The sequence below is a fragment of the Microplitis mediator genome, chromosome 3, assembly GCF_029852145.1.
Source record: "Microplitis mediator isolate UGA2020A chromosome 3, iyMicMedi2.1, whole genome shotgun sequence".
NCBI classification, from domain to species: domain Eukaryota; kingdom Metazoa; phylum Arthropoda; class Insecta; order Hymenoptera; family Braconidae; genus Microplitis; species Microplitis mediator.
In genome coordinates, this window is record NC_079971.1 from 21,606,871 (window position 1) to 21,632,965 (window position 26,095).

At 28.9% G+C, this 26,095-nt stretch overlaps 4 protein-coding genes across 10 annotated transcripts in view; 3 read left to right on the plus strand and 1 right to left on the minus strand.

The window, feature by feature from the left end:
* The window catches only part of LOC130665441 (uncharacterized), a 64,416-nt gene extending 62,052 nt beyond the window's left edge, over positions 1 to 2,364 (plus strand). For 4 of the 6 annotated variants that reach the window (XM_057465829.1, XM_057465830.1, XM_057465832.1 and 1 more), the window contains exons 6-7: positions 1,522 to 1,596; positions 1,660 to 2,362. In XM_057465829.1, coding sequence (XP_057321812.1) covers positions 1,522 to 1,596; positions 1,660 to 1,869 — 285 coding nt within the window. In that variant the 3' untranslated portion in view covers positions 1,870 to 2,362. Of the gene's footprint in view, positions 1 to 1,521; positions 1,597 to 1,659 lie in introns of all 6 variants that reach the window. The other 2 variants (XM_057465833.1, XM_057465834.1) reach the window with 1 other exon arrangement.
* A 1,914-nt stretch (positions 2,365 to 4,278) lies between these two features.
* On the plus strand, positions 4,279 to 8,320 carry LOC130664992 (kinase D-interacting substrate of 220 kDa-like). The gene is made up of 3 exons (XM_057465225.1): positions 4,279 to 4,414; positions 5,762 to 7,600; positions 8,014 to 8,320. Exon 2 carries the CDS (start codon positions 5,783 to 5,785, stop codon positions 6,767 to 6,769), a length of 987 nt encoding a protein of 328 aa, XP_057321208.1. The 5' UTR covers positions 4,279 to 4,414; positions 5,762 to 5,782; the 3' UTR covers positions 6,770 to 7,600; positions 8,014 to 8,320.
* A 3,394-nt stretch (positions 8,321 to 11,714) lies between these two features.
* LOC130664963 (putative ankyrin repeat protein RF_0381) lies at positions 11,715 to 14,188 on the plus strand. Its single transcript, XM_057465170.1, has 2 exons — positions 11,715 to 11,895; positions 12,703 to 14,188. The coding sequence occupies exon 2, from the start codon at positions 12,730 to 12,732 to the stop codon at positions 14,032 to 14,034; it is 1,305 nt and encodes a 434-aa protein (XP_057321153.1). The 5' UTR covers positions 11,715 to 11,895; positions 12,703 to 12,729; the 3' UTR covers positions 14,035 to 14,188.
* A 191-nt stretch (positions 14,189 to 14,379) lies between these two features.
* LOC130664721 (protein Fer3-like) lies at positions 14,380 to 20,059 on the minus strand. 2 transcript variants are annotated; one of them, XM_057464793.1, is made up of 4 exons: positions 19,444 to 20,059; positions 16,886 to 17,046; positions 16,637 to 16,796; positions 14,380 to 14,871 (listed from the first exon to the last, which is right to left on the minus strand). In XM_057464793.1, the coding sequence occupies exons 1-4, from the start codon at positions 19,489 to 19,491 to the stop codon at positions 14,719 to 14,721; spliced, it is 522 nt and encodes a 173-aa protein (XP_057320776.1). In that variant the 5' UTR covers positions 19,492 to 20,059; the 3' UTR covers positions 14,380 to 14,718. The 2 variants fall into 2 exon arrangements, with proteins under 2 accessions (XP_057320776.1, XP_057320775.1); XM_057464792.1 differs by having other exon boundaries at positions 16,637 to 16,808.
* Between the last annotated feature and the right edge of the window lie 6,036 nt (positions 20,060 to 26,095).

Sequence of the window (26,095 nt, forward strand, 5' to 3'; positions counted from 1 at the left end):
ATACTGATAGCTTGGAAAATAAACAAAATGACGAATATTTGTTAAAATAGCGTAAATAAAAATTTACCGACTGTAAATAATTTTTCGATCGGTAAAAAATTCAAAGAATCTACTTTATCAACAAATTTTTTTTATATTTTCTGGAGATACAACCCTGATAGCCAAGCTGGCGAGAAACTGGCGTCAAATTAACAGCCGCAACTAGACGCCAAGTTGGCCGCAAAAGTTGCTACAGTGCTCCCCCCCTAAGATATCTCCCTGTAAGATATCATTTCCCCTCATTTTACTACCATTTCCCCTCAATCCAGTTCCCCACTACACTAAGTAAAATTTACTTGCGCATGCGCTTGAGCCGCTACTATAAGTCAGCTGCTTACATACGAATAGATATACTTATAGATAGTCATACTGCGCATGCTTCTATTTTTAATAGCTCCATCTCTGAAGAGTGGAAGGGGTACATCTCTAAAATATTTTTCCTAGAACCAGAACCCCGAGTCTGATATCTTAGGGGGGGGGGGCACTGTACATCCAAAGTTGACGGTCACTTTCTGAGAAAGTTGGTGGCCAAAAGTTGGCAATTCATGTTGACAGAAAGTTGCCTTTAATTTCCTCAGAAACCTACTCTCGAATTGTGGCTCTTCCTTGACGCCAACTTTCTGAGAAAGTTAGCGGTTACTTGTAGCCAAAAGTTGCAAAAGCTAGAGTTATCGACAACTTGTCGTCAAATTGGTCGCAAACTTATGAATACCAACTTTTTGACGACCAACTCGTGCTGTCAGGAAATAAATGATTCAAAGTAGCCTTGCTAGCAATGAAGTGACGATTTACTACTGCAGCTTGTTGCCAAGTTAAACGCAGAAGTTGGTGAGCAAAAAGTAGACGACAATTGAACGCGAACTTATATTTGACTTGTAGGCAATAGTTTGCGGCAAGTTGTGGAAAACTCTTTGTTTAACATGCTTTCGCCTTGTGGCAGTAAATTCTCGCCAACTTTTTGGAAAGTTGATGACTACTTGTAGTCAACATCTACAAAGTGTGAAGTTGTCATCAAGTAGCTAACAGCTAATTGACATCAACTTTGACCGAAAAATCTGGCTATTAACCCACTGCTGCAACTTGCCGCCAAGTTGATCACCAAAAATTAGCACTTCCATAAGTTGACGTCAACTGGTCGCCGAATTTTTGAAATGTCGATTGCAAAAGCTGGCATTCCATTAGTTGGAAAGTTGCCTTCAATTTTCTCAGAAAGTTAATGACAGGTTTCTGCAGTCAATTGTGGCTAACTTTCTGGGAAAGTTGGTAATAACTTGTAGTCAACAAACAAAGGCTAAAGTTGTCGTCAACTTGATCACAACTAATTGACATCAACTTTCTGACCAAAAAGTCTTGTTATCAGGGTTGTGATCAAAAAAATTATCAGCCATTAGTGAACTTTTGGATTGCTGACTACAGATAATAAAGAAATTATACCTACTTAACAGCTATTGGTAATAACAATTTCTACTTTCTTATCAACAGGTAAGCAAGAGCTGCGCAAGTAGTGCAGAATGTGGTCCAGCATCAGTCGGTTGTGTACCAATCGATACTCAGAAGGTACTTCAACAAAAATGCAGAAATATTATACGATATTTAAATAAATATTTTTAATTTTTTTAGATATGCATAAGTTGTTGCGATGTGAGTTATTGCAACGTCGAATCACCAACAAATTCAACAAACGCAATTTATTCACGTAAAAGGCGTAAATTAAAAAACAAACGTAAAAAATTCGTTAAAAATTGTTCCGCAAAATTAATAACAAGTCAATTAATAAAATTATTTGGCATTACCCTCATAGCCACGTTATTCTATGCATATCATTGTTAATTTTAAAAATAAAAAATGTATATTAATTATTAATAAGAAAAAATTTAAACAATTGCTCTAATTAAAAATTTAATTATTTTAAAAAATAATACTTTAATGGCTGAATTGTTATATTCTATGGAATTGCATTTTTTGTTGTGATTGTAGATGCCTATTGCCTTGTTAGTGCAAAAATTAAAAAAATGTAAAGAATAATTATAAAATTTTAAGAAACGCAATAATTTACAATATACCAAAAATATTAATATACAAAACAATCAATCGAAATGCAAATAACGTCAATGTAGATCTTATACATTATCTTTTAAAGTGAAAAGTTTATTTAGAAATTATTGCTTCTAAAAATTTTCAAATAATTTGAAATAACAAAAATTATTGTTTCTTTACTTTTAAGTGCAAGAGAAAATTTATCCATGTTGGAAATAAAACAAAATAAAACTAATTTACTGACGCAATATTGTGTGAAACAAAGCAAACTATTATTTATAAAATGTATTATTAATAAATAAAGTGATGAATTATTCGAAAAAAAATATTAATTACAAACCAAGTAAACAGTAACAATAATAATAATTGTACATCCGGGCCATTAAACCTCCATAAAGTGAGCAAAAAATAACCGAATGTTTTTTGACGGTCATTTCGCATCTAATTAGTTGTACGATCAGACTTGTCTTCTGAATTTTCTTTATTCTTAATAAATTATTCTACTCAAATAATTGGCATGTAAAATATAGATAAATATTAACTACTAAAACTTAAAATAATAATAATAATATAAATATCTTTTTACATTCGAATTCTCGCGCGCATTTTCGTCAGAATTTGAAAAAAATCCTCTCAAATATTGTTGGCGGACCAAAACAAATGACATCAATTGCGCGTAGCTGAGAAAGTGGCTCTATCTCACGTCCACTTTCAACACGTGCACTATGTTGCAAAATCCCTACTATCAACTTTAAAACGTATGTTTACAGACAATAAATTTTTTTTAATTAATTGGGAATCATTTAGGAAGATTTAGGAATGTAATTTTATAACTCAGCACTAATTGATTAAAGGGTAATTATTTAATATTGTTTGAACGTTTAGTGCACATGTTAGAAAATATAATTAACACGACGTTTCGTTAGTTAATAGGAAACTATTTGGAAAGAAAGTTATGAATTGTTTTGGTTTTAAAATCCCAAATGCTAACTATTCATTAATTAATTAGTCCTAAATAATAAAGTCATATTCCTAAATCTTCCCAAATGGCTCCCAATTAATTAAAAATAAATTTAATGTCTGTAAAATATACATTCTAAAGTTGATGATAGAGATTTCAAACGGTAGAGTTTATTCATAACTGCAACTTGGTAGAGTTTTATTCTAGTAGTAATTATATCGTGGTAGATTTTTTCATTGGTAGAGATTTTGAGATGGTAAAATATTTTTCTGCCCTCCGGCCAGAAAGTGGCAACTTTCGGGCCGCTGCCCTAAACGAAGTTGCAACTTTCCGGCTTCGTCGAGCAGAAAAATAGTATACGCACCTTGGCCAGTAAAAAAGAAAGCCTCAGACCACATGTTTGTCAGCCTCGGCTTCGCCTCGGCCAACAATTACATGTGCTCTGAGACTTTTCTTATTTTACTGGCCTAGGTATGTAATATACTATTATTGGAGCGGGAATTTTCTAGGTAGGTATGATGCGGCTGACTTCAATTGGGTAGGGTCGCTTATGGCTAGGTCGTATACCTGTCGTGTTAAAAATGGACAGGAGATAGAGCTACTTTCTGACAAGTTGAAGGTAAGCTGACCCGGCTTCCATACGTACCCTAATAGTACAGTTTGCTTAAACAAAAGTTTACTTTACAAAAGTTTCCTTGAATTTTTCGTCAAATTTCCGTCAACTTCGAACTTCTCCATTTTTTATGACAATTTGTACGCAACTTGCTATTGAATTTGACGTCAATTTACTGCCCGAATTAGAATGCAAATTCATTTCAAAAGTTGACTAGAAAAAAGTTGTCAATTTTCAGGCAAATTTTATGTCAAGTTAATTTGACTTGAAAAATTGTTAAGTATTTTTTTACCGTCAAATTGTAGACAATTTTATGTATAAATTTGCTTACCTTCTGAAGTGGTAAGAATGAATATTACCGACTAGTATTTTTCGTAAAAAGTTACTTTTAAATTAAAGAAAAATTAACCGCAAGTTTTTATTTTCAACTTTTGCTGTCTCATGGTCGGCATATTCGGGCGCAGCAAATTTCAGGTAATTTCAACTTTAAATTACCGTCAACTTCAAGCTAAAGTGGCTATTAGGGTTCTTTGACCGAAATCTGAATATTGACGGCCATTTTGCATCACTAGCTATAGTCGTTGTTAGAAATTTATTTTTTCTAAGCATATTATATTTACTCACTTGCAGAAAATTCATTTCTGTTTGTGCAGTCAGTAAGTTCGCAGTGCCTCTTTACTTAACGATTCAAATATTGTCTCAAGTTAAACTGCAAATGAATTCATCAATTGAATTTCAGTAATTTTTATCGAGCGAATCTATTGGTGAGTAAATATTCAAAATAGATTATTATTATATATAATCATCATATTCAGCATATTTCTTATGAACACTAAAAACTTTAAGCTCCACTTAATTTTTTTTAATCCCTATAAGGTAAAAGCCCCTATACCCGCTCACTTTTCTTTGGAATGAGATTAAATCACTCAATATAAATTAATAAATAAAATGAAAAACCACATTTTTTTTTTATTGTTATTTTTTGAAGTTTCGAGTATTAGAATAAAATTTTAGTTTGAAGAATAATGTTGATGACGACTATAAAGTAAAAAATGCCCGGCTGAGCGCGATTTTGAAAACAGTCATTTAATTTAAATTTATAATCTATTATAAAATAATTTCATAATATATATTATTAAGAGAATAAGGAAAATTTTGTTCCCGCCATATCTATATGATAGAATTAGTTAATGTTATTGAAATTGATATCATTAGATAGGTCTCGGCTTGAATTTGTGCCTTTTCATAGTTTAAACTCTTTTTAATTGCCAAGTATTCAGATAAATAGATTTATCTATATCATTCGAATCACATTTAAATTACGCGAGACAAAAGACGATCGTATTAATTTTCTTTAAATAAATTAATACTTTAATTATTCTGTCACTAAATATGACTGAATATCACTGAATATATAGCTATATTATTTATATCGCGTTACTTATTCCAAAATGACAGATTTTTATACTCCCTTTTGGTTTTAGGAAGCTTCTCAAAGCCAAAAAAGTGTGCATAGAAAAAAAAAGGATTCATTGACACAAAAAATCTTTACTCGCCTAAAGAAAATTTTTACTTACCCCAATAAATTTTTTGCATTGTGAATAGAAAACAAAAATTTATTTAGAACTAATAGAAAAAATTACTTGGTGCAAGGAATTATTTCTTGATCAAAAAAATCTTTTCTCGTCCCAAGACAATTTTTGTATTTAATTCATAATGCATAAAATTTCTTGGTGCAAATTAAAATTTTTTGCGGCAAGAAATCCTTTTTTTGCGTATTTTATAAATTCAGTAGTGATATTTGGACAGTCACGTAGTGACTGCAGATTGCTCGTCATATTTTAATATATTTAGATTCACAAATAATTATTTATCAATAATAATATTTTTAGTTGTCATTTTTTTTATAAAAATTATAAAAAAATCGCCTTAAACAGTTAAAGTGAGTGACTTATGGTACTGAGCGGGATAGGGGTTTTTTTTTACTTTACCTTACGACTATTTTTTACAAATGTTATCCTGCTCTCTTAATTTTTCAGATAAGTTAACATCCATTAATAAAATATGTGATTATTAATTTCCAATTTTTTTTTTTTTTTGTACCTCGACAGATAAACATTCACTTCAACGAAATGGATTTGAAGATGAATCGAATGCCAGACATTTCATTCGACAAAAACAAGATGCAAATCTTTCCAAATGTTAAATTTGAAAACATAAATTTAACCGCCGTTAAAAATCTATTTAACCAATCACCACATCTCAGCATCAACACAGTATTCTATAACCCTTATGATACGTGGCGAAACCCAACATCAACACTCCTCCACATTGCTTTGTGTAATAAGGATGAAGAACTATTCAATTACTTAATAGCCCAAAAAGCTGATGTTACTATTAACTGTTTTGCCGGTACTCCATTACATGAAGCTGTAAGACAGAATAACTTTGACGTAATTAAAAAACTAATAGCACTCGGTGCTGATGTGAACGTGTGTGCTGATGGCACTGGTCAACCGCCATTATTCTGGGCTATTCGTAAAAATAATTTTGAAATGTCTAAATATCTCATTGAACTTGGCGCTGACGTTAATGCCAAATGTACTCGAAATTCATTTTTGGCGACGCCATTACAAGTGGCAGTTTTTCATGGCCATGAATCTATAGTTGAATTACTATTAGATAACAACGCTATTATAGATATCCCGTCAGAAGATGGGAATACGCCTTTATTGTTTCCTGGTTATTGTGGGCATATCAATATGATGGAACTTTTAGTGGCGCATAGAGCTGATTTTAATATCAGCAGAGAAATTAAAGCTGTAAAAGGTGAACAATTCAATGATTGGCGCCTTGATTGTAAGAAAGAATTAGAGGTTATGAAAAAAACTATTGTCGGTGAGAGATATGTCACGTATTATGATGTTTTAACTAAAACTGATGATGAATTGTATATTAATCTAAAATATCCGAACTTTGAAGAAAGCGCTGAAAGAGTTAAATTGAGTAAAAAGTTCCCATTGTATGGAGAAATGATTTGGTTCAAATTGTATAGAATTATGCGTAAGATTCGATCGATGGAAATTACTTCTTTAGAGCTGTCGATTAGTAAACTTTGAAGTTCTGAACTGGTATTTTATGAAAAGTTTAGCTCGCTGCTTAAAAAATCGGATAGATTCTTATAGATGTGCGTATAAGGCCCTATACTTAACTATGGCACTTCTCATCCCTAGTAGAAATGATATCGAGTTTTTAGCCAGTAACTAGCCAGTTTAACTAGACTTAAACCAGTAACTGGCCAGTGTAATATCGAGTTTCTGTCAAATAACTGGCCAGTTTTACTAGAGATCGAGCAAAACATGGCGGCTTCAGTGAAACTATCAATTTTGAATATTGAGGCTATCAAGGGTTATAAAAAATTGTCAAATAAAATAAAAATGATGTTAAATAAACGATATGACATAAACGTTTAATTTACATTTATTTATATTATGAAATAAATAGCATCATTAGATTAATAGAATAACAACAATAAATCTGACAATAACGTAATTATTTGATTTTATCGCCCACAGCCGAATTCAATTATTGTGTCAACTTTTTTTACCGCATCCATTTTGTAATATATTTTGTAAAATCACGAAGCCTAGATAGAAGGAGAACGATCGCTATAGGTTTCCTCGCCGTATATGTGTCCTAAAAAATGAGGCAATATCGGGTACAATAATTCTCCACAAGGGCGGCGGTACTGTTCGGGAGTTCAGATTTTTGTATATGTGTTTTTGTACTCACAAGTAGTGTTGTTTAATATTTATTCTGTTATTAGTTATAAATAAAAGTGAGATATGGTTAAATATTGCACTGTGGTGAGTTGTACGAATAGCAAAAACAATAAAAAAGTAAAAAAAGAATTACAACTACAGAAAAATTCTATGTTTACAGTACCTAAAGTAAGTATAACCTTAAAGCTTCAATTTACTCCATGTAAAAATATTAATTTGATAATTAAATAATATTATTTATTAATTTTCATACAATTAAACTATATTAAAAATCCAAATAAATATTTAAAAGTCTTATGATGCATAAGGTTATAAAAATAATTAATTCCCCCGAAAGCATAAATAGCAAATGTCTTTGAATTTTGTTATGAAAAAATTATTCATGTATAAGAAGAAGATAAAAAAATTTTAAATCTCTACTTTTTCCGCTTTTAAAAAAAATTAGGAAGTTCATAACTTCTAGTACCCAGTTGTCAGTCATTTCTACATTTATTTTGTATATTAATTTTAGTTATAAATAATTTCATACAATGAAGCTTATATATGTTGAACTAATTGAAAAATTTGCATATTTTCTGTAGGATCCTGAGATTGTCCGAAATTGGAGTCAAATATTAGAACAAGATTTAGTTTTTAGTTCATTCATTTGTGATAAGCATTTTGATGAGGAATATATTTTAAGAAAAGATGTGATAAATATCCCTGGTCAAGAACCGTACGTATCAGAGAGGAAAAAAATAACTCTCAAACCTGGTGCCATTCCTACATTATATAAAAATATCAACGAGACGTCACCTTTAATTAATGTGCCAGTTGATGAAACTGTAAATGTGAGAGCTGCTGTCAAAATTTTATTAATTTAAATTTCAAATAACTACTATCATGTAATAATTTTAAATGTCATTGAACAAGAAAATATCGTAAAACTGCAAAGTTAATGTAACTAATCAATATTATGTTATTTTATTATTTTTCTAATGTTTATCTCAAAAATAAAATTTACATAATTTTATAAGTCGTATTTTTTTTGCTATTATTCAACTATTTAATGATTTTACGTTAATTAATCGATTTATATCCTTACAGCTCATCAGGTAATCTACAATTATACATTTTTCAGCTTCTTTTAATTATCAATTTAATTTTTAGATGATTTTTTAACTTAATTGCTGAATTAAAAATCTTATTAATTCCATATTGATCATTTACCATTTTATTTCATAAGTAAATAGGTTGATTTTTTTATATTTTTTCGTGTCATTCTTCTCAATATTTAATTTTCTGACATCATAATTTGTCATTCCATTTCCATCAGTTTACAAATTATTATTTAATTAATAGATATAATTGTCAATTTTTTCCGATTAAAATCAGTAATACATTTATTTAAAAAATCTGAATTGTCAAACCGTTGCGCTCTCTAGTGGCAGTATAAATCATCTGATCATGCTTCATATTCGTATACACATTCCTAACACTGCGATCGTTCTCCTTCTATCTAGGCTTCGTGTGTAAAATATTTCCACGTTAACATACACAAATTTTAATTAATTCACATTGTTTTTAATATTTTTTAAAACAACGACGCGTACAGGTTAACAGAAAAAAATAAACAGACACACACACTAGTAAAGGTACAGTGTCGGTGTGACCAATGTTTATGACGTAGTTGTAGGTGGCGCGATTTCAAGTTTTTCTTCAATATCACTGGCCAGTTACTGGTTTATATCGAGTGAAAACTCGATTATTTCTACTAGGGATAGAACTCATTCATTCTTATAAAATTTCTATAGGAATTTATGAGAATCTATTGGATTCTATGAGATTTTCTATACAGGGCTGCCATTTTTTATTTTTATTATTATTGTTTTCTGTGCTTTCCTCCAACTACTGGCAGCAGCACTAGTGTCATAGTAGAATAAGAAAATTAAATATTGATGCAAAAAAAAAAAATAAAAAATGATTAAAATAGTATTGTAGTCAAAGTAATAATAAAAAATAAAATAATAATAATTATCATGAGCGATTGTGGGACTTTTGAACTATCCAACTTTTTTTTTTTTATTTCAATCTTAAGGTTTAACAATTTTAATTTTTTAGAAGTATGAATAGATATAAATGTATATATTTGTTTTATTTACACATGATGATAAAATACTTTATACTTCTTGGGAAAAAATCAAGTATAGCATATAAGGATTATATTAATGTATATGATTTTTTTCGCGGAATATGTTTATATATGTTCATATACGTTCATATATAAGTTATATGCTTATATATGTTTCATGCATGATCATATATTAATTATTTTTCTCGAGTAAATAATTTAATTCACGGAAAAATAAAAAACAGAAAAAAATACAGTTTCGAATTTTACTAAAAGTTTAGTCTATAAAATTTACTGCTAAAAATTATATCTTAAAAAATTATTATTTAAAACTGTGATTCTTACAAAATTTTGGCAAATATTTCCTATTATCAATTTAAGGCGTTGCGTTACTATATTAAACTGTAACATTTATTTCTTTTGTACATACAAATTTAAAAAAATTCAAAAACAGCTAGAAAGATAAATCTATCAATAAATTTTTATCATTAGCGATATAAATAATATTATATATGTATGAATAATTGCAATGAAATTGAAACACTAACAAATAAAAAGATAGATCAAGTATACTTTTTTTTCAATTTGACAAAATAATTTTTAACGCTCAAAAAATTACTGGAATCATAATTCAAATTGCAAATTGTTTAAGAATTTGAATTAGCATTTGTACTATAGTAATAACATTAATAATAAGTATAAAAATAGTAATAATGTTATGATTCACTCTCTACGATTTTTTTAATCGTAATGATATTTTACAAAAATAAAATTTAAAATATATAATTTGTCATGATGTTATTTATTAATTATACCAATAATTATAACAATAAATCCATTACATACTAAATTTTGATTTTACATATGGAAGAAATAGACATCGAGTTCTCTGTTAAAATTATATAATATAATTTTCAATTATTTATTTTTTTTTTGTTATTTTTATCTCGAAATATATCTGAAAAAATTTTCTTGTGCTTCAAAGCTGCTCTCAACAATTTCTGACTTCTAGATAATGAGTGAAATGATTTTTCAATCGGAAGATAGACGCGAGGTAGAGCCCCTTCATTACAGTCATGTTCCGATATTGCACTACGAGCACTGCTCAGTGCTCTTAATGCCTCTTATAGCACAGTTAGCTTGAGCAAAAGTTTACTGTACAAAAGTTTCCTTGAATTTTTCGTCAAATTTCCGTCAACTTCGGACTTTTCCATTTTTTACGACAATTTGTACGCAACTTGCTATTGAATTTGACGTAAATTTACTACCCGAATTAGAGTGCAAATTTACTCCAGAAGTTGACTAGAAAAAAGTTGTCATCAATTTTCAGGCAAATTTTATGTCAATTTATTGTTAATTTGACTTGAAAATTTGTTAAGTATATTTTTTTACCGTCAAATTGTAGACATTTTTATGTATAAATTTGCTAATAGTAATTTCAACATCAAATTACCGTCAATTTCAAGCTAAAGTGGCTATTAGGGTTGTTTTGTTAAAGTTAACTTTTCAATTTTCCGTCAAATTCCGGAAGTAAGTTACAAGCAAATTGAATTCCAAATTGTTGAACAAATTGCCATTTAATTTGATCGCAAGTATTTGTTAATTTTTATAAATTTGTTTAATGACTACAATATAAAGGTAAACTACTGTACAAATTGTCAAAAAATTAACCAAAAATTTTTGTTTTCAACTTTTGCTGTGAATTTGTCATCAGATTCCAGCAGCAGATTTCGGGTAAATTGAATTTTTAAGTTGTCATTAACTTCCGCATAAAATGGCTATAAGTAATTGGACAATGAAATTGCCTGAAATTCGCTGCTCGAATTTGCCGACAATTTGATAGCAAAAAAATGGAAAGAAAAATTTGCGGTTAATTTTTCCCCAATTTAGAGGTAACTTTTTTTAATAGAAAAAAAACCCTAATAAAAGTTTTCTTGAATTTTTCATCAAATGTCCGTCAACTTCGATCTTTTCCGTTTTTGACGACAATTTGTCTGCAACTTTTGAACTGAATTTGCATTCTAATTCGGGTAGTAAGTTTACGTCGAATTGTATAGCAAGTTGTATACAAATTTTCGTCAAAAACGGAAAAGCCCGAAGTTGACGGACATTTGACGAAAAATTCAAGGAAACTTTTGTAAAGTAAACTTTTGCTAAACAAACTGTGCTATTAGGGTTAGGAACTTTTTCTAGGCATACTATACTTACACACTTACAGAAAATTCAGTTCTGTTCGTGCTGTCAGTAAGTTCGCAGTGCTTCGTTATTTAACGATTCAAATATTTTCTTACCTTAAACTGCAAATAAATTTATCAATTGAATTTCAATAATTTTTATCACATCGAATCTATTGGTGAGTAAATATTCAAAATAAATTATCATTATTTATAATTATCATCCAGTTGAAACTGGTTTTCTTTTCCTCCAAAAGAAAATGTATACTTTACACTTAGCATATTATAACAATATAGGCATCATTTGCAATATTTCAAAAATATATCAGGAAAATATTTTACTATTAACATCCGAAAAACAGATTTTTTAAATATTTCATAGTAATTTTTGAATAATATTTCAAAAAATCATCATATTCCGCAAATCTCTACATATTCATATGTTTGTAATTAATTATTCAGCAAATCAACAGAATTTATTCAGGTTTTTAGAACTGTAGGTCGATTTGCTGTTCTATTATTAGCTCATAATAGGGTAGAATTACAATTTTTAGCCACTCAAACATTTTAAATAAAATAATTTGTAAAATACACAATGACAAAAAATTTTAAATGTGTTCGAAGGTACTTTTATCACACTCTTACTATGAAATTTTTTTAATACGTCAAATAATTTTTTTTAAGTAGTTTCAGTTAAACAATTAAATTTTTCTTGTTGGAATCTTTTTCAGAGACGCTAACATTATTGTATTCAATTATTTATTTATTATTTTAATGTCAAGTTTTTCCAAAAAATTTTTTTTTGTGTTTCCTGAAAAATTTTGTTTTCTTGACTTATGGGGTTTTTCAAATAAACGATTCAAATATTATCCAGCCTTTTCAATTTCACTAAAAATTTTCTGCTCTCTTAATTTTTCTGATAAGTTAACATCCATTAATAAAATACGTGATTATTAATTTGCTAATTTTTTTTCCTATTTCGACAGTCGCTCATTCACTTCAACGAAAACAAGATGGAGATCATAGCAAATGTAGAATTTGAAAACATAAATTTAACCTTCGTTAAGGATCTATTTAACCAATCACCACATCTCGGCGTCAACACAGTATTCTGGAACCCTATGAGTATGCGCAAAAACTCACCATCAACACTTCTCCTGATTGCTTTACGTAATAAAGACGAAGAACTATTCAATTACTTGATAGCCCAAAAAGCTGATGTTACTATTAACTGTCATCACGGTACTCCATTACACGAAGCTGTAAGACAGAATAACTTTGACGTAATTAAAAAACTAATAGCACTCGGTGCTGGCGTGAACGTGTGTGCTGATGGCACTGGAGAAACGCCATTATTCTGTGCTGTTCGTCAAAATGATTATGAAATGTCTAAATATCTCATTGAACTTGGCGCTGACGTTAATCTCAAGTGTTCTAAGCCCAATTACATGGTCGGTGAGACACCATTACATGCGGCAGCTCATCTTGGATATGAATCTATAGTTGAATTATTATTGAATAACAATGCTGTCGTTGATGCCCGAGCAGAAGATGGGAATACGCCTCTTTTGGCTGCTGCTTTTCGTGGGCATACCAATGTGATGAAACTTTTACTGGAGCATGGAGCTGATCTTAACAGCAGAACCAAAAGAAGTCATCGGATGGTCTCAGTTTTACATGATGTTCTTTTTGCTACTAAATCTGAAGTTCTCGAATTTCTATTCAATCTGGATAATGATGCAACTGATGTTAATACGTTAACGAGAAAGAATATGTCGCTACTTCACTGTTTCCTTAAGTATTTTGGAGGGGTAGGATGGGTTATTCATACTTTACTTAATGCTGGCGTCGATGTGAATACTTTAGATTGTGACGACAAATTAGCTATTGACTACAAGAAAATCGGATATGATGCACAGGGAAACCCCCAGGTTCATCCTGATATTGTGATTGTTCAACAGCATATTGTTAAGTTAATGCTTGCTGGTTTGCCTGTTTGTGAAAGAAATGCTCAATCTGTAGAGGGTGAGAAATTTGATAAATGCCGCCTTGATTGTAAGAAAGAATTAGAGGTTATGAGAAAAACTAATGTTGGTGCGAAACAAAATATCACGTATTATGATGTTTTAACTAAAGCTGATGATGAATTATGTACTAATCTAAAATATCCGGAATTTGAAAAAAGCGCTGAAAGAGTTAAATTGCGTGAAATGTTCCCATTGTATGGAGAAATGATTTGGTTCAAATTGTATAGAATCATGCGTAAGATTCACTCGATGGAGATTACTTCTTTAGAGCGTCCGATTAGTAAACTGTAAAGTTCCGAGCCTGTAATTCATTAAAGTTTAACTGCAATTTTATATTTTTGTTATCATTGTTTTTTTTTCTTCAAGTATTAGCAGCAGTAATTTAATAAAATAATTTCTAACATTCAAAAAATTACTGGAACCATAATTTAATAATCATTTTCACTAGAGTAATAATAATAATAATAATAATAATAATAATAATAATAATAATAATATACTTTACTGTAAAATTTCTTTAGTAATTATAATTTTTTATAAGAATAAAAATTAAAAAATATAATTCGTCATGATGTTATTTATTAATTATACCAATACAATAAATCCATTACACATTAAATTTTGATTTTACATATGGAAGACATAGACATCGAGTTCTCAATTAAAATAATATAAATAAAAAATTTTTAAAGCAAATAATAAATACGGCAGTAATTTTTATTCAATTATATACCCTTACAAAACATGTTATATTTAATTAGATATATTACGTTTTTATTTATTATACAGTCTTAACTATTATTTCAATGGAAGACATGCAATTTTTTTTATTGTCTCACTTAACATTTATTCTAGTTTTAAAACATATTCACTACTTATAAATACAACAAAATAAAATAAACAAAGAAAAAAAAAATTTGACGCTTTATTATAGTTTAAAATTATTGTAACACATTCTGAAGAAATGATATTATTTTAATTTGGTAAATAGTATTCACGAGGAATGTAATCAGTTTTCGGGCTTGTAGGTTCAATACCGAGTAATTCATCCATAAATGCAATATAAGTTATAGCCAGACGTAGGGTTTCGATTCTTGAAAGTCTTTTTTCGTATGCAAACGTTGGTACCTAAAGTTGAAAGTTTATATATTGCTAAATTAATCATTCAAAAATTTTTTATTTTGTATCATAAAAAAAAAAAAAAAATAAATTCTTTTAGCTGACACAGTATAGCTATTGAATAACAAATGTCGAATGAACGAGGAATCGCGGCGATTGCCAAATATACGGAACCGAAGTAAATGAAACTAATAGGGATATCATACACGGAGAGAATTTCACATTAAAAATTATCATGTAGTTTTATCCATTTAAATATAGTGGAAACCTAAACATGCAAATAACCTTCTCAATAAGACAATTTATAGATAAATTGAGAAAAATATAGATAGCCCGAACTGGGAATCGAACCCAGACCAATTCGGTATAGCTCCGAGTGCTCTACCAGTTGAGCTATCCGGCACTATACTATATTCCATTCTATTTGATCTATAACTTTCTACACTGTAAAAAATCACCGGGGTAAATCCAAGCGGTGTAGGTGTTAAAATTATCGGTGTTAAATTTACCCCCGAAAGCAGTGTGAAAATAACGCCGCCACCGGTGTAAATATTCTAAACCGGTGTTAAAATAACGCCGCCGCCCGTGTAGATATTCTTTACCGGTGTTAAAACATTTTACTTTGTGAATATTTTTACTTTCTTGATCACTATATTTGTTAAAAAATGATATTCTTTATTAATTTTCATAAAGAACTGACATTTTTTGTGTTTTATAATCTTTAAAGTTAACACTCCAAGCGGACGCAATTTACCCCGCTTTTACTCCGGTATTTTTAACACCGGTGTATTACTCCTCCTACACCGGTGTAATTCCATTTTTACACCGGGCGGAGTTAAAATGAGTCCATTTTTAACACCGCTCTTTTTACAGTGTATAAATTATAGTAAAATTTCTTGAATGAATTAGATAGTAGTGAATATCATTTAAATTATGAGATGAACAATCTGAATTGTAGTATCTACCGACTATATGGCAAAATCTACAATTATTGATGATAATCAGAAATCATAACTTTTATTATCTTAACTAATTATATCTGTTCTCAACATCGTAATTCTTAATAACCTGATGGCAATAGTTACCATCAGCCCAAATAATAATTACTATCTAAACTAATAAAAAATTTAAATATCGGCGTTACAGTCTGAAGCTTGTCTACATGTAATTTTCTCTTTGTTTGTCTGTGAATGTCATGAACTTCACTTAATACTTGGATGATTGCTATTTTGATAATCATACCCAATCATTTAAAGTTATCAATAACAGCTCCAATATTTGGAAAGTTTTATTATATTCGGACTTAAACGATTGTATTGTTACTTATTTTAATTATTTAAAGGACAAAATGGACATGGCTAAAATATGGATATAAATAAAGGATTTAAATTTATATAAATTTATCTTATTTTTTGTTTAAGAATTTTTCCAACCTTGAATGGTAACAGTTACCATCTTCGATTGTCCCAATTATAATCTTTAATAGTTAGAATTAGCATCCAATAGTAATCGTCCCCACTATCAATTGTTACTGTTATCATTCTCAATGGTAAAACTAATTATTTTACCACTGAAAAATTTTCCTACCATTTGAAATAGTTGAAATTTAAAATTTAGTATCGTAGATAGTATAATTAAATTTACTCCGTGTATATTGTCAATAGATTTGGCATCGCTATAAGAAAATGAACATTCCGGGGATTCCCCGCGACGCGACCAACGAAGGCGGGCATCGAAAGGCCACCAATGAAGGGTTAATAAAATATTAACAAACCTTTTTGCGTAATTTGTCAAATGCTTCATTGAGGTTAAACATTCTCCGTCGTTCGCGGATGTTAGCGGCTCGTCTCTGCGAAACAGAAGCAACCCTTCGACGAGGTTTCTTACTCGTTGAGGTCGGTTGATTAGGCAGACGTCCATTATGACTATAACGGCTATCAATATCTCTAATTATTATTTATTATTTAGTTTATTATTTGTTTATAAAAAAGTTTTGGGTATGAGGTTATTTCAAAAATAGAACCTTTGATGGAGTAGAGCACAAGGTTGACGATAAAATCCATTGACGTGATCGTTGACATGTGATAATGATGGGGGTGGTGTTTGGTAAAGAACTGAACTGTCCCACATTGGGTATGATGCCATTTCACTTCCGATGTATTGTGACATTTCGCTGCTTATTATCTGTCGTAATTTTGAGTTAAGTATAAAATTAGTACTAGAAATTATAGCTTTTAATTTGGTAATTAATTTTTGGGACAAAATAGTATCAAGCCGAAATTAGGAAAACAAATTGAATGTTTAATGGAGCGTAAAAATATACACTGAGAAAAAAATTTTCTCTTGACAACTAAATATTAGTTATGACAAGAAAATGATTTGATTGCCCATTGCCAATCATATATTTGGTAGTTTTAACTCAATATTTTATAATACACCAACAAAACTAGTTATTAGAAACTATAAAATATTTAGTAAAGATAGCTACGCGTTCAGTAGAAAGAATAAAATCAAATTGATTACCTGTAGAGTCTATAAAGTAGTCATAATGAAATATATGAGTGATCTTTAGAGAATGTGTTATTAATAATAATTGAATATTATTTTAAAATGACAGGATATTTATTTAACAGTTAACTAAATGCATATGTAGAAGAATAATTTATTTCCTTGCCACGTACTTTTTTCGCACTATGACAAAGATTGTTCAGAAAAACCTTAACATTAAACATTTAAGTGATAGTGTAATACAGGATACCACTATAATCGATAATATTCCACGGATAATCCGTCCCATGAATGCTTTAAGCTGGCGAATATAAGAACTCTGAAATAAGTATCTTACCAGGGACACCACAAATGGCGGGCGCGATCTAGTGGCGAGCACCGAACTACTCCCGCTGCTGCTGCCTAACACCATAACTTTTTAAATCAATAATCATTAGGTTCAAATATATATTTATTAACCTCGAACAAACATATATATTTATTCTGAATGAATATATTTTTTTGTATCTAAGTAATGTTTATTAGAGTTAATATAACAATACTTTGCTTTAATATTTGGATTTATTGGGACTATAAAATAGTTTAGTTGTCCATTAAATAAATATTTTCTTAACTCTACCAAATGATTTTATTATCTTAGAGAGAGAAATATTAATGTCAACCAAATAGAGTCTATTAAATCATTTGTTAAAAATGATAAAATAGATTATATTGACGTAATAAAATGTAGTTGTCCCAAATAAATTTTAGTTTAACAGAATTTAATAAAACCAATTTAATTGTCCAATGAGAAATTTTTTCTCAGTGTATGATTAAAAAAAAATATATGAGTTTTGGATATTAATTTTTTTTTTTAATTGTGTTCGGGTAATTTATTGCTAGAGTTCATTGTTGTGAGTGATAAATATCGCATATGATGATGATAGTATTGAAACATTGAAAGATAATATGATTGATTGTGATGGATAAAGAGATATATATAATTGAGAAAAAAATATTATATAAAAAATAAAGATATATAAATATGTATTGAATTAGTTATTGAAATGATTAATTATTTTTTTAAATTTAAATTACAAAGTGATAAAAATAAGTGAGAAAAAAAAATTAGGGCAATTAAGGGATGGAGTGGACATGGTGGAAAGATTGGTGGAGATTAAAAAAATGGCGGCAACGTAATTTAAATAATGATTTTAATGATTATGATTTTGATGATTTAGATTACTGTTACTGTGATGATTGTATTGTAAGCTTTCATTTTTATTTTTTATTTTATTTTATTTAAAGTGATGAGCTGTTTATTATTGAGATTCCGTTGCTAAGACGATTGTGTCAAAGTCATTCTGACTTTAAATTTCTACTAAATCTATTTTTTTATTTTCACAAAATGCTTTTAGAGAAATTCACTCATTTACTTTTTATGTGATATTAACAGTTTTGTTTATACAGAGATTTGTATACTAGTGTCTCTGTACCGCAGTATGTCATACTTATAACTTAAAACGCATTTTTCTCAAAACTAAATTTTCTGTGGCGCGAAAAAAAAAAACTAATCAACCCTCTCAAATAAGTGACACCTTTTCCCAGCCACTGGCTTCCGCAGCCACCGGATTTCCGATTAAATATTTATAAATTTATTATTTTTAACAACAAAAGACTTTTAAAAAATTTCTGCTTCCACGCATCTTTTTCATTTGAAAAATTTTTTTTATTTCGTTAATTCAAACGGTCAGCCAGCTCCCGTGACAGCGGCTGATTAACGAATCATTATAATTTATTTTATTTCCAATAAATAATTTATAAAACCACCATCATTTTATTTTTTACAAATCTTATCACCGCCTAGATATTTATAAGGATCAAAATTTATGAAAATATTTATCAATATCCTTTTTTACTACTCAACACCTTCAACTAAAAAAAATTATAGTCTACTGCAAATCTAGGTCTTGGTCATAATGATCTCGTTAATAAAACACAACACATAATTTACACATTAATAATTAATTAATTAATGAACTAAAAAATCCTTGACCCTTAAATATATATCAAAGTATAATACTTAATACTTACTGGTGCTTGATTTCCGTTAATTTCCCACAACGGTTCGTTGTAGCTCATATCCTTATAAATAAAAATATGTTAATATATTTTTTCTAACTTAAAAAAAAAATAATCACAGCATTTATTACACTTGTCTCAATTAATACATAAAATTCAAACTTTTCACTTTAAAAAAATTTATAATGATCTCAGTTAACTATTATCTATTCATATATATTTATTTATATAAATATATAAATAAAAAAAATTGTCTAGATGTTTGTCAGATAATGTTTGAGTTTAAAGTGGAGAGCCAGAGATTATCGATGGATCAAAACGCGGATTCTGCGGTATGATATCAGTCTTAACCACGCCTCCATTCAATCTGATTCGTCGACTCAGGGGTATTATTAACTCGAGGTTTATTTTGATTGGTCACATTATTATATGAGGGTGAAAACGCCCTAACGTTTCATCCCTTGCAAATAAATAGTTTATATATTTCATGAAAGTCACCGAATTTTTTAAAATATCTCTCCTAAAAATAAATAAAAACAAGTCATCATTTTTTTATATTTCAAATTATTAGAATACCTGTGGCTTGGAAACTATGAATTTTAGCGTCTTGGCTCATAGGGCTTTTTTTGAAGAGGATAAAATTTCCTACAAAATTCTTCTCAACATTTTTAGTGTACCTCTGTAAGTCTACACTCAGTACACAACAAAAGGTAAATTTTATAGAAAAATTGACTTTGACAATGGGCACAAGTAAAACAGTTTAAGATGTAGTAGATTTGCTGTGGGCATTTTTGGAGAACATTAAATTTTCTACAAATTGCAACAAATCGCACTTTGATATCTTTGAATGCGGCTGAGTATTAAAGTTTAAAAAAAAATAATTAAATTTTCCTGTATTTCAAATAGAAAATTTTCAAATCAAATGACAAGTACTTGGAATTAAAATTAAGAGCTCAAATTCGGTATAAATTTTCTGGACCATGATATTCTTTAAAAGTTAATTAGCGAAATTCACTTGCAAATAGTGAATATTCACTAGTTTTCACTAATTAAGTTTTAGAGAGTACCAGCATCGAGCTTTCAAGTTTCACTTTCTGTAGTTAGTGGAAACAAGCTCATTTCAATCCAATGTCACAAATTATGTTTCTGCTCGTGGGCAGCCAGTTTCACTTTTGATTTGAACTCTGATACTTGCCATTTATTTATTAGAAATTCCAAGTTTCTCATGTTATTTATCTAAGTGACAGCTCTGACTTTGTGATCAAGTTTTATATAAATGAGTGTAAATAATAGTAGTATATAGTGTGACCAGGGATGAAACAAAACGATTTCAGACCAGTGTGAAGTTGCTGCCAGATCCGTAGTTCTTTTCTACTTCATTATAAATCGCAAATGACAATTTACGCTTACGCTAATAGTTGATCACACCATTGGTCTTAAATGAATTTGTTTCTGACTGGCTGCTAATACTGAAAATTTAAGTTCCAATGCAGGTTATCATGAAAAATCTAGTGTGTAACTCAGAATGAAAGACGATTTCAGACTGCGGGTAATGTCAGCCTTCGCCTACGGCTCGTCTATAGATTTTTAACACACCGTGAAACGTGTTTTAAGTGACTACAAAAAACTATAGTTTTGTATATGGCCTTAAACATAGAACACAGTCAATATGTGTTAAAACAATACACTTGTAACACACTTGGTTTTAAAGTGCAACTTCACTCTGGTCTGAAGTCATCTTGTTTCATCCCTTGTCACACAATAAACTATTTCAACATGCAGAATAGTATTTAGCTTAACGATGGTAAAAAAACCAAGAAACTTCAGCATTAATATTCAAGAGTCGCTTGAAAACATCCAAAAAATCGGAAATATTCAAAATTCTTAAGCAATGTTTGAATATTTGAACTTCGGGTTGAAATTTTAAGCATATTCATGATTTTACAGACACGAATTATTGCTGCCATGAGAAAAAAAAATTTAGAAAAACAAAAAATTTGAATTTTTGAAATTCTTTAGCTACCCCTTGAAAATTTCTTATTGAGATCATTTTTGGAAAGGGTTTTGGAACCAACAAATTTTCATATGAGACTCAATAAAAAAATAGTCGATTTTTTTGGGCCACCCTAAAATATATATGTATGTATATGTAGATATAAATACACAAATAATTATTCAAGTGATAAATACTTAGCGGCACGCGCCAGTACAAGATAGAAATTGGAAAGTTTTCATAGAAGATTTGAGAAAACATATTGTTTGCTGTCGATAGAGGATCAGGGTAAATGGTTTATAAGCTAGAGTCGGAGTTAAGCTAGTTAGGAGGGTAAAGTGGGTAACGCCAAATAAAAAGGGAGCGAGAGCAAGTAAAGTGTGACGGATCTCTTGTTATTTGAATAGCCAGTTATGGAATTAATTAAAGACGTATTAGTCGAGTGACTCTGGGACGAATCGACTTTGATATTTGCGCATTATATTGTTATGGGGGTGCATAATATTATTTATATGCAAGACAAATCTCTGTTCAATATGTGAAATATCATATCTGTCATTTTTTTTTGTCTATCTACTGAAACGTTTATAAATTTAATTAATTGTTTTGTAGAAGTTAAAGTCATTTTTGTAAAAATTGAACTATTAATTTTTTAGTTTTTTTGAAATCAAATTTTACGGCAGGGTGAGAAAAATTATGAAAGTAAAAAAGAAAAATGAGATTAGATCAACTTTCGTTTGAGCAAGAGAAAAATTGTACGAAATTGACCCCAATAAATTTTCAAATTTTAATTTAAGAATTTTGATCACTGAAAAAAATGGAATTTTTTTTTTTTTTTTTGAAAAATTACTGGAGGCGTTTCAAAAATTTTTTTCTTTAGTTAAAAGCCAGAGGAAAATTGTATGCTCAAATTGAAGTGAACCAAAAATTCAAAGGTATTAATTTTTGAATCGTAAATTAAAAATTTTGGTAACTGAAAATTTAATTTTTCTGTTTCTTCTTCAAAAAATAATTTTAAAAAAACTACTTAAAGTATTTCCATTATTTTTTATTTAGCTTCAAAAAATTCGAAGATTTTCATTTTTGAGTTGTGAATTAGGAAATCATAATTCAAAAAATTTCTTTTTTTCGTTTCTTCTTAAAAAAAAAAAAATACTAAAAGTATTTAAATATTTTTACTCTCTAGCTAAAACATAAGAAACTTTTAAGTCTTATTTGCAGTTATCTCCGATAAATTTGTCATTGTTAATTCCCAAATTACAAATTTTTAATTTTGGTAACAAAAAAATTAAATTTTTCCATTTCTTCTTCAAAAATCTATTAAAAGTCTTATAGAAATTATTTTCAATAGGTAAATGTTCAAATAAAATCTTAAGCTGAAATCGAAGTTTCCTCAATGAATTTCAAGCATTTTCATCGTTTATTCCTTTATTAGTTTTAAAAACTACTTTAAATATTATGAATTCTACAAAAAAAAAAAACCAAAAAAATTTTAAGCTTCGCAATTTCAAATACTTTAAAAGATATTCATTTGTAAATTATTAAGAACTTTTTACTATCCATTTGCTAGAGTCATTGAGTACTTTTATTGTTAATTTAAACTACTATATTTTTATGATAAAATTATAAAAGAAAAAAATTATATATATATAGTTTAACAAAGATACTAAAAGCGCCGAATCCATGAACATTGATCCGAAGCGTCAGCTTGCATTTACGTCCCTCATATCCCAATCATATATATCTGTATATATGGAATTATATACATATATATATGTATATATATATATATATATATTTATATATATATATATATTTATATATATATATATATATATATATATATATATATATATATATATATATATATATATATATATATATATATATATATATATAAACATGTGAAATATACAACTAAATAAAACTAGTATCTATGAAAACAAAATGGTTTCATTTTAACTTTTCATTTCATACACACGGAGAGAATTTCATAGTAAAAGTTATCATCTAGTTATAGTAAAATTTTGAAACTACATTCGATAACAGTGAATATCATTTAAATTATGAGATGAATAATCTGAATTGTAGTATCTGCCGACTATATGGCAAAATCTACAATTATTGATGATAATCAGAAATTATAACTTTTATTATCTTAACTAATTATATCTGTTCTCAACATCGTAATTCTTAATAACCTGATGGCAATAGTTACCATCAGCCCAAATAATAATTACGATCTAAACTAATAAAGAATTTAAATATTGGCGTTATAGTCTGAAGCTTGTCTCCATGTAATTTTCTCTTTGTTTAACTGTGGATGTGATGAATTTTACTTAATACTTGGATGATTGCTATTTTGATGATCATACCCAATCATTTAAAGTTATCAATAACACCTCCAATATTTGGAAAGTTTTATTATATTCGGACTTAAACGATTGTATTGTTACTTATTTTGATTATTTAAAGGACAAAATGGACATGGCTAAAATATGGATATACATAAAGGATTTAAACTTATATAAATTTATCCTATTTTTTGTTTAAGAATTTTTCCAACCTTGAATGCACGCAGAGAACTTTACGGTATTTGTCTGCATCAAAAATTTATAAAAAAAATTACTATGTCATAGTAATATGAGGACAGTATGGAATTAGGTGTCACGCGTTTTGGTCCCAAAACATTTCATCCCCGACAGCTCATCCCCGACACATTATCCGGACCAAAACGCAGTGAACCTGGAATTATTGTACAAATTAACGATACTGTCGAAATTCTTAAAATACATCGAACAGAATTTGCAAGGTGCATTGTAATTTTGACAAAGCAACAGATAAAATTTATATCAACTGCCTACTAAATATTCTGATTTAACCTAATAAATTTTACTATGCAGTTGGTATAAATTTCATCCGTTGCTTTGTCAAAATTACAATGCACTTTGTAAATTCTGTTCGATGTATTTCAAAAATTTCTACAGTATCGGTAATTTGTACAATAATTCCATACTGTCCTCATGTTACTATGACTATAGTAATTGTTTTATAAATTTTTGACGCAAAAAATACCGTAAAATTCTTTGCGTGTGGTAACAGTTCCCATCTTCGATTGTAACAATTATAGTCTTTAATAGTTACAATTAGCATCCGATAGTAATCGTCCCCACCATCAATTGTTACTGTTATCATTCTCAATGGTAAAACTAATTATTTTACCACTGAAAACCCGGGTCAAAAATAAAACTTGATTTAGACTTGGTTTACCAAGTCGAAATTTGGAGCTGTTTTTCACAAGACAAACTCGATTTTTTTTACGGAGGTATGAAATATATTAAATTTTCGCCTTAACTGGCTTACTAGTTACGATTTAAGACGAAAAAGTTGAAATCAAGTCGAAATTGACTTGGCTTAGACTTATTCGACTTAAATTATAAGTCGAAAAAGTCAGAACTAAGGTGAAATAATTTTTATATATTAAGGCGAAAGTAAGGCGAATAAATGACTTTTTTTCGACTTGGTTTAGCAAGTCAAAAGTAATGTGAATGACTATCGTACTCAAAGTAAAGACGAATAAGTTGAAACTAAGATAAAAAAAGTTCAAAAAGTTCAAAAAAATTAAATTTAAGTCGAAAAAGTCGAGATCTTATCAAAAAATCGTCGGCAAATCGATAACTTCAAAAAAAAATAAGGCGAAGCGAGCCTGAATCAAGTTTTATTTTTGACCCGGGAAGTTTCCCTACCATTTGAAATAGTTTAAATTCAAAATTTAGTATCGTAGATAGTATATTTAAATCTCTCCATGTGTCTATAAACTTTAACGAATCATTTTTAAACAAAAAATAACTTTTTTTCGCTTTGAAAAAATATTGCCATATTTACCCCGGGTTCTTGTACAGTAACTTTATTTTTAAAGTACATAAAATATTGAGATTAGTATATAATAAATAACAATGGTAACAAGTCTCTTTAAGTTTGAATAAATCTAGTTAATATAAATGATTAGATATGGATTACTCCCCTACTCACAATCATTTTGAAACATTTACTCGGTTCATTTATCCACGTGTTATATATCTATAGACCAAGGGGTGAATTTTTTTACTCCACTGAGTAAATAAACCATAGCTAAGTCGACCGCACAAGTTACTTTTTTATATTTATTCTTTTTAACTTTTATTATTGTCATTAAAATTTTTTTTTTTTAAAGGAAAATTTTAATGACTACAATACATATATATATAAAATGGATATATTTATTTTCCGCATAAGAAGTAACTCCTGTGAAAAATGAATCATATGATGGCCATATATGATCTATATATATATATATATATATTTCATAGATGGCCAATTTTTATGTTTGCTCCATATATGATCTATTTTTCCTGGACATGTATGATATTAAAGTCAAACGGATTAAATATAAAATATATATAAAAAAAAATAAAAAAATCACGCTAAGTACATATATAACATGTGCACGTGTTGGAATAATTCAATACATAATAGTGATACAATTTTGGACGCATATCTGACACCGACGATGACAGATATATAGAGGGCAAAAAATAATTTCAGAAAAGGGAGACGCGTCTAGCAATAGATATGTAATGCAACATATTATAACAGTAGCAGAGCAACAGTACAAATTATAGTTATAACACT

Bases quoted from the DNA above. Each gene is read 5' to 3' on its own strand.
- LOC130664992 (XM_057465225.1), top strand. From the start codon at position 5,783: ATGGATTTGAAGATGAATCGAATGCCAGACATTTCATTCGACAAAAAC.
- LOC130664963 (XM_057465170.1), top strand. From the start codon at position 12,730: ATGGAGATCATAGCAAATGTAGAATTTGAAAACATAAATTTAACCTTC.
- LOC130664721 (XM_057464792.1), bottom strand. From the start codon at position 19,491: ATGAGCTACAACGAACCGTTGTGGGAAATTAACGGAAATCAAGCACCA. The intron at 17,047-19,443 runs GTAAGTATTAAG...AAATTACGACAG, and splicing joins TTAACGGAAATCAAGCACCA to ATAATAAGCAGCGAAATGTC. The intron at 16,809-16,885 runs GTTCTATTTTTG...AATAATAATTAG, and splicing joins TGTGCTCTACTCCATCAAAG to AGATATTGATAGCCGTTATA.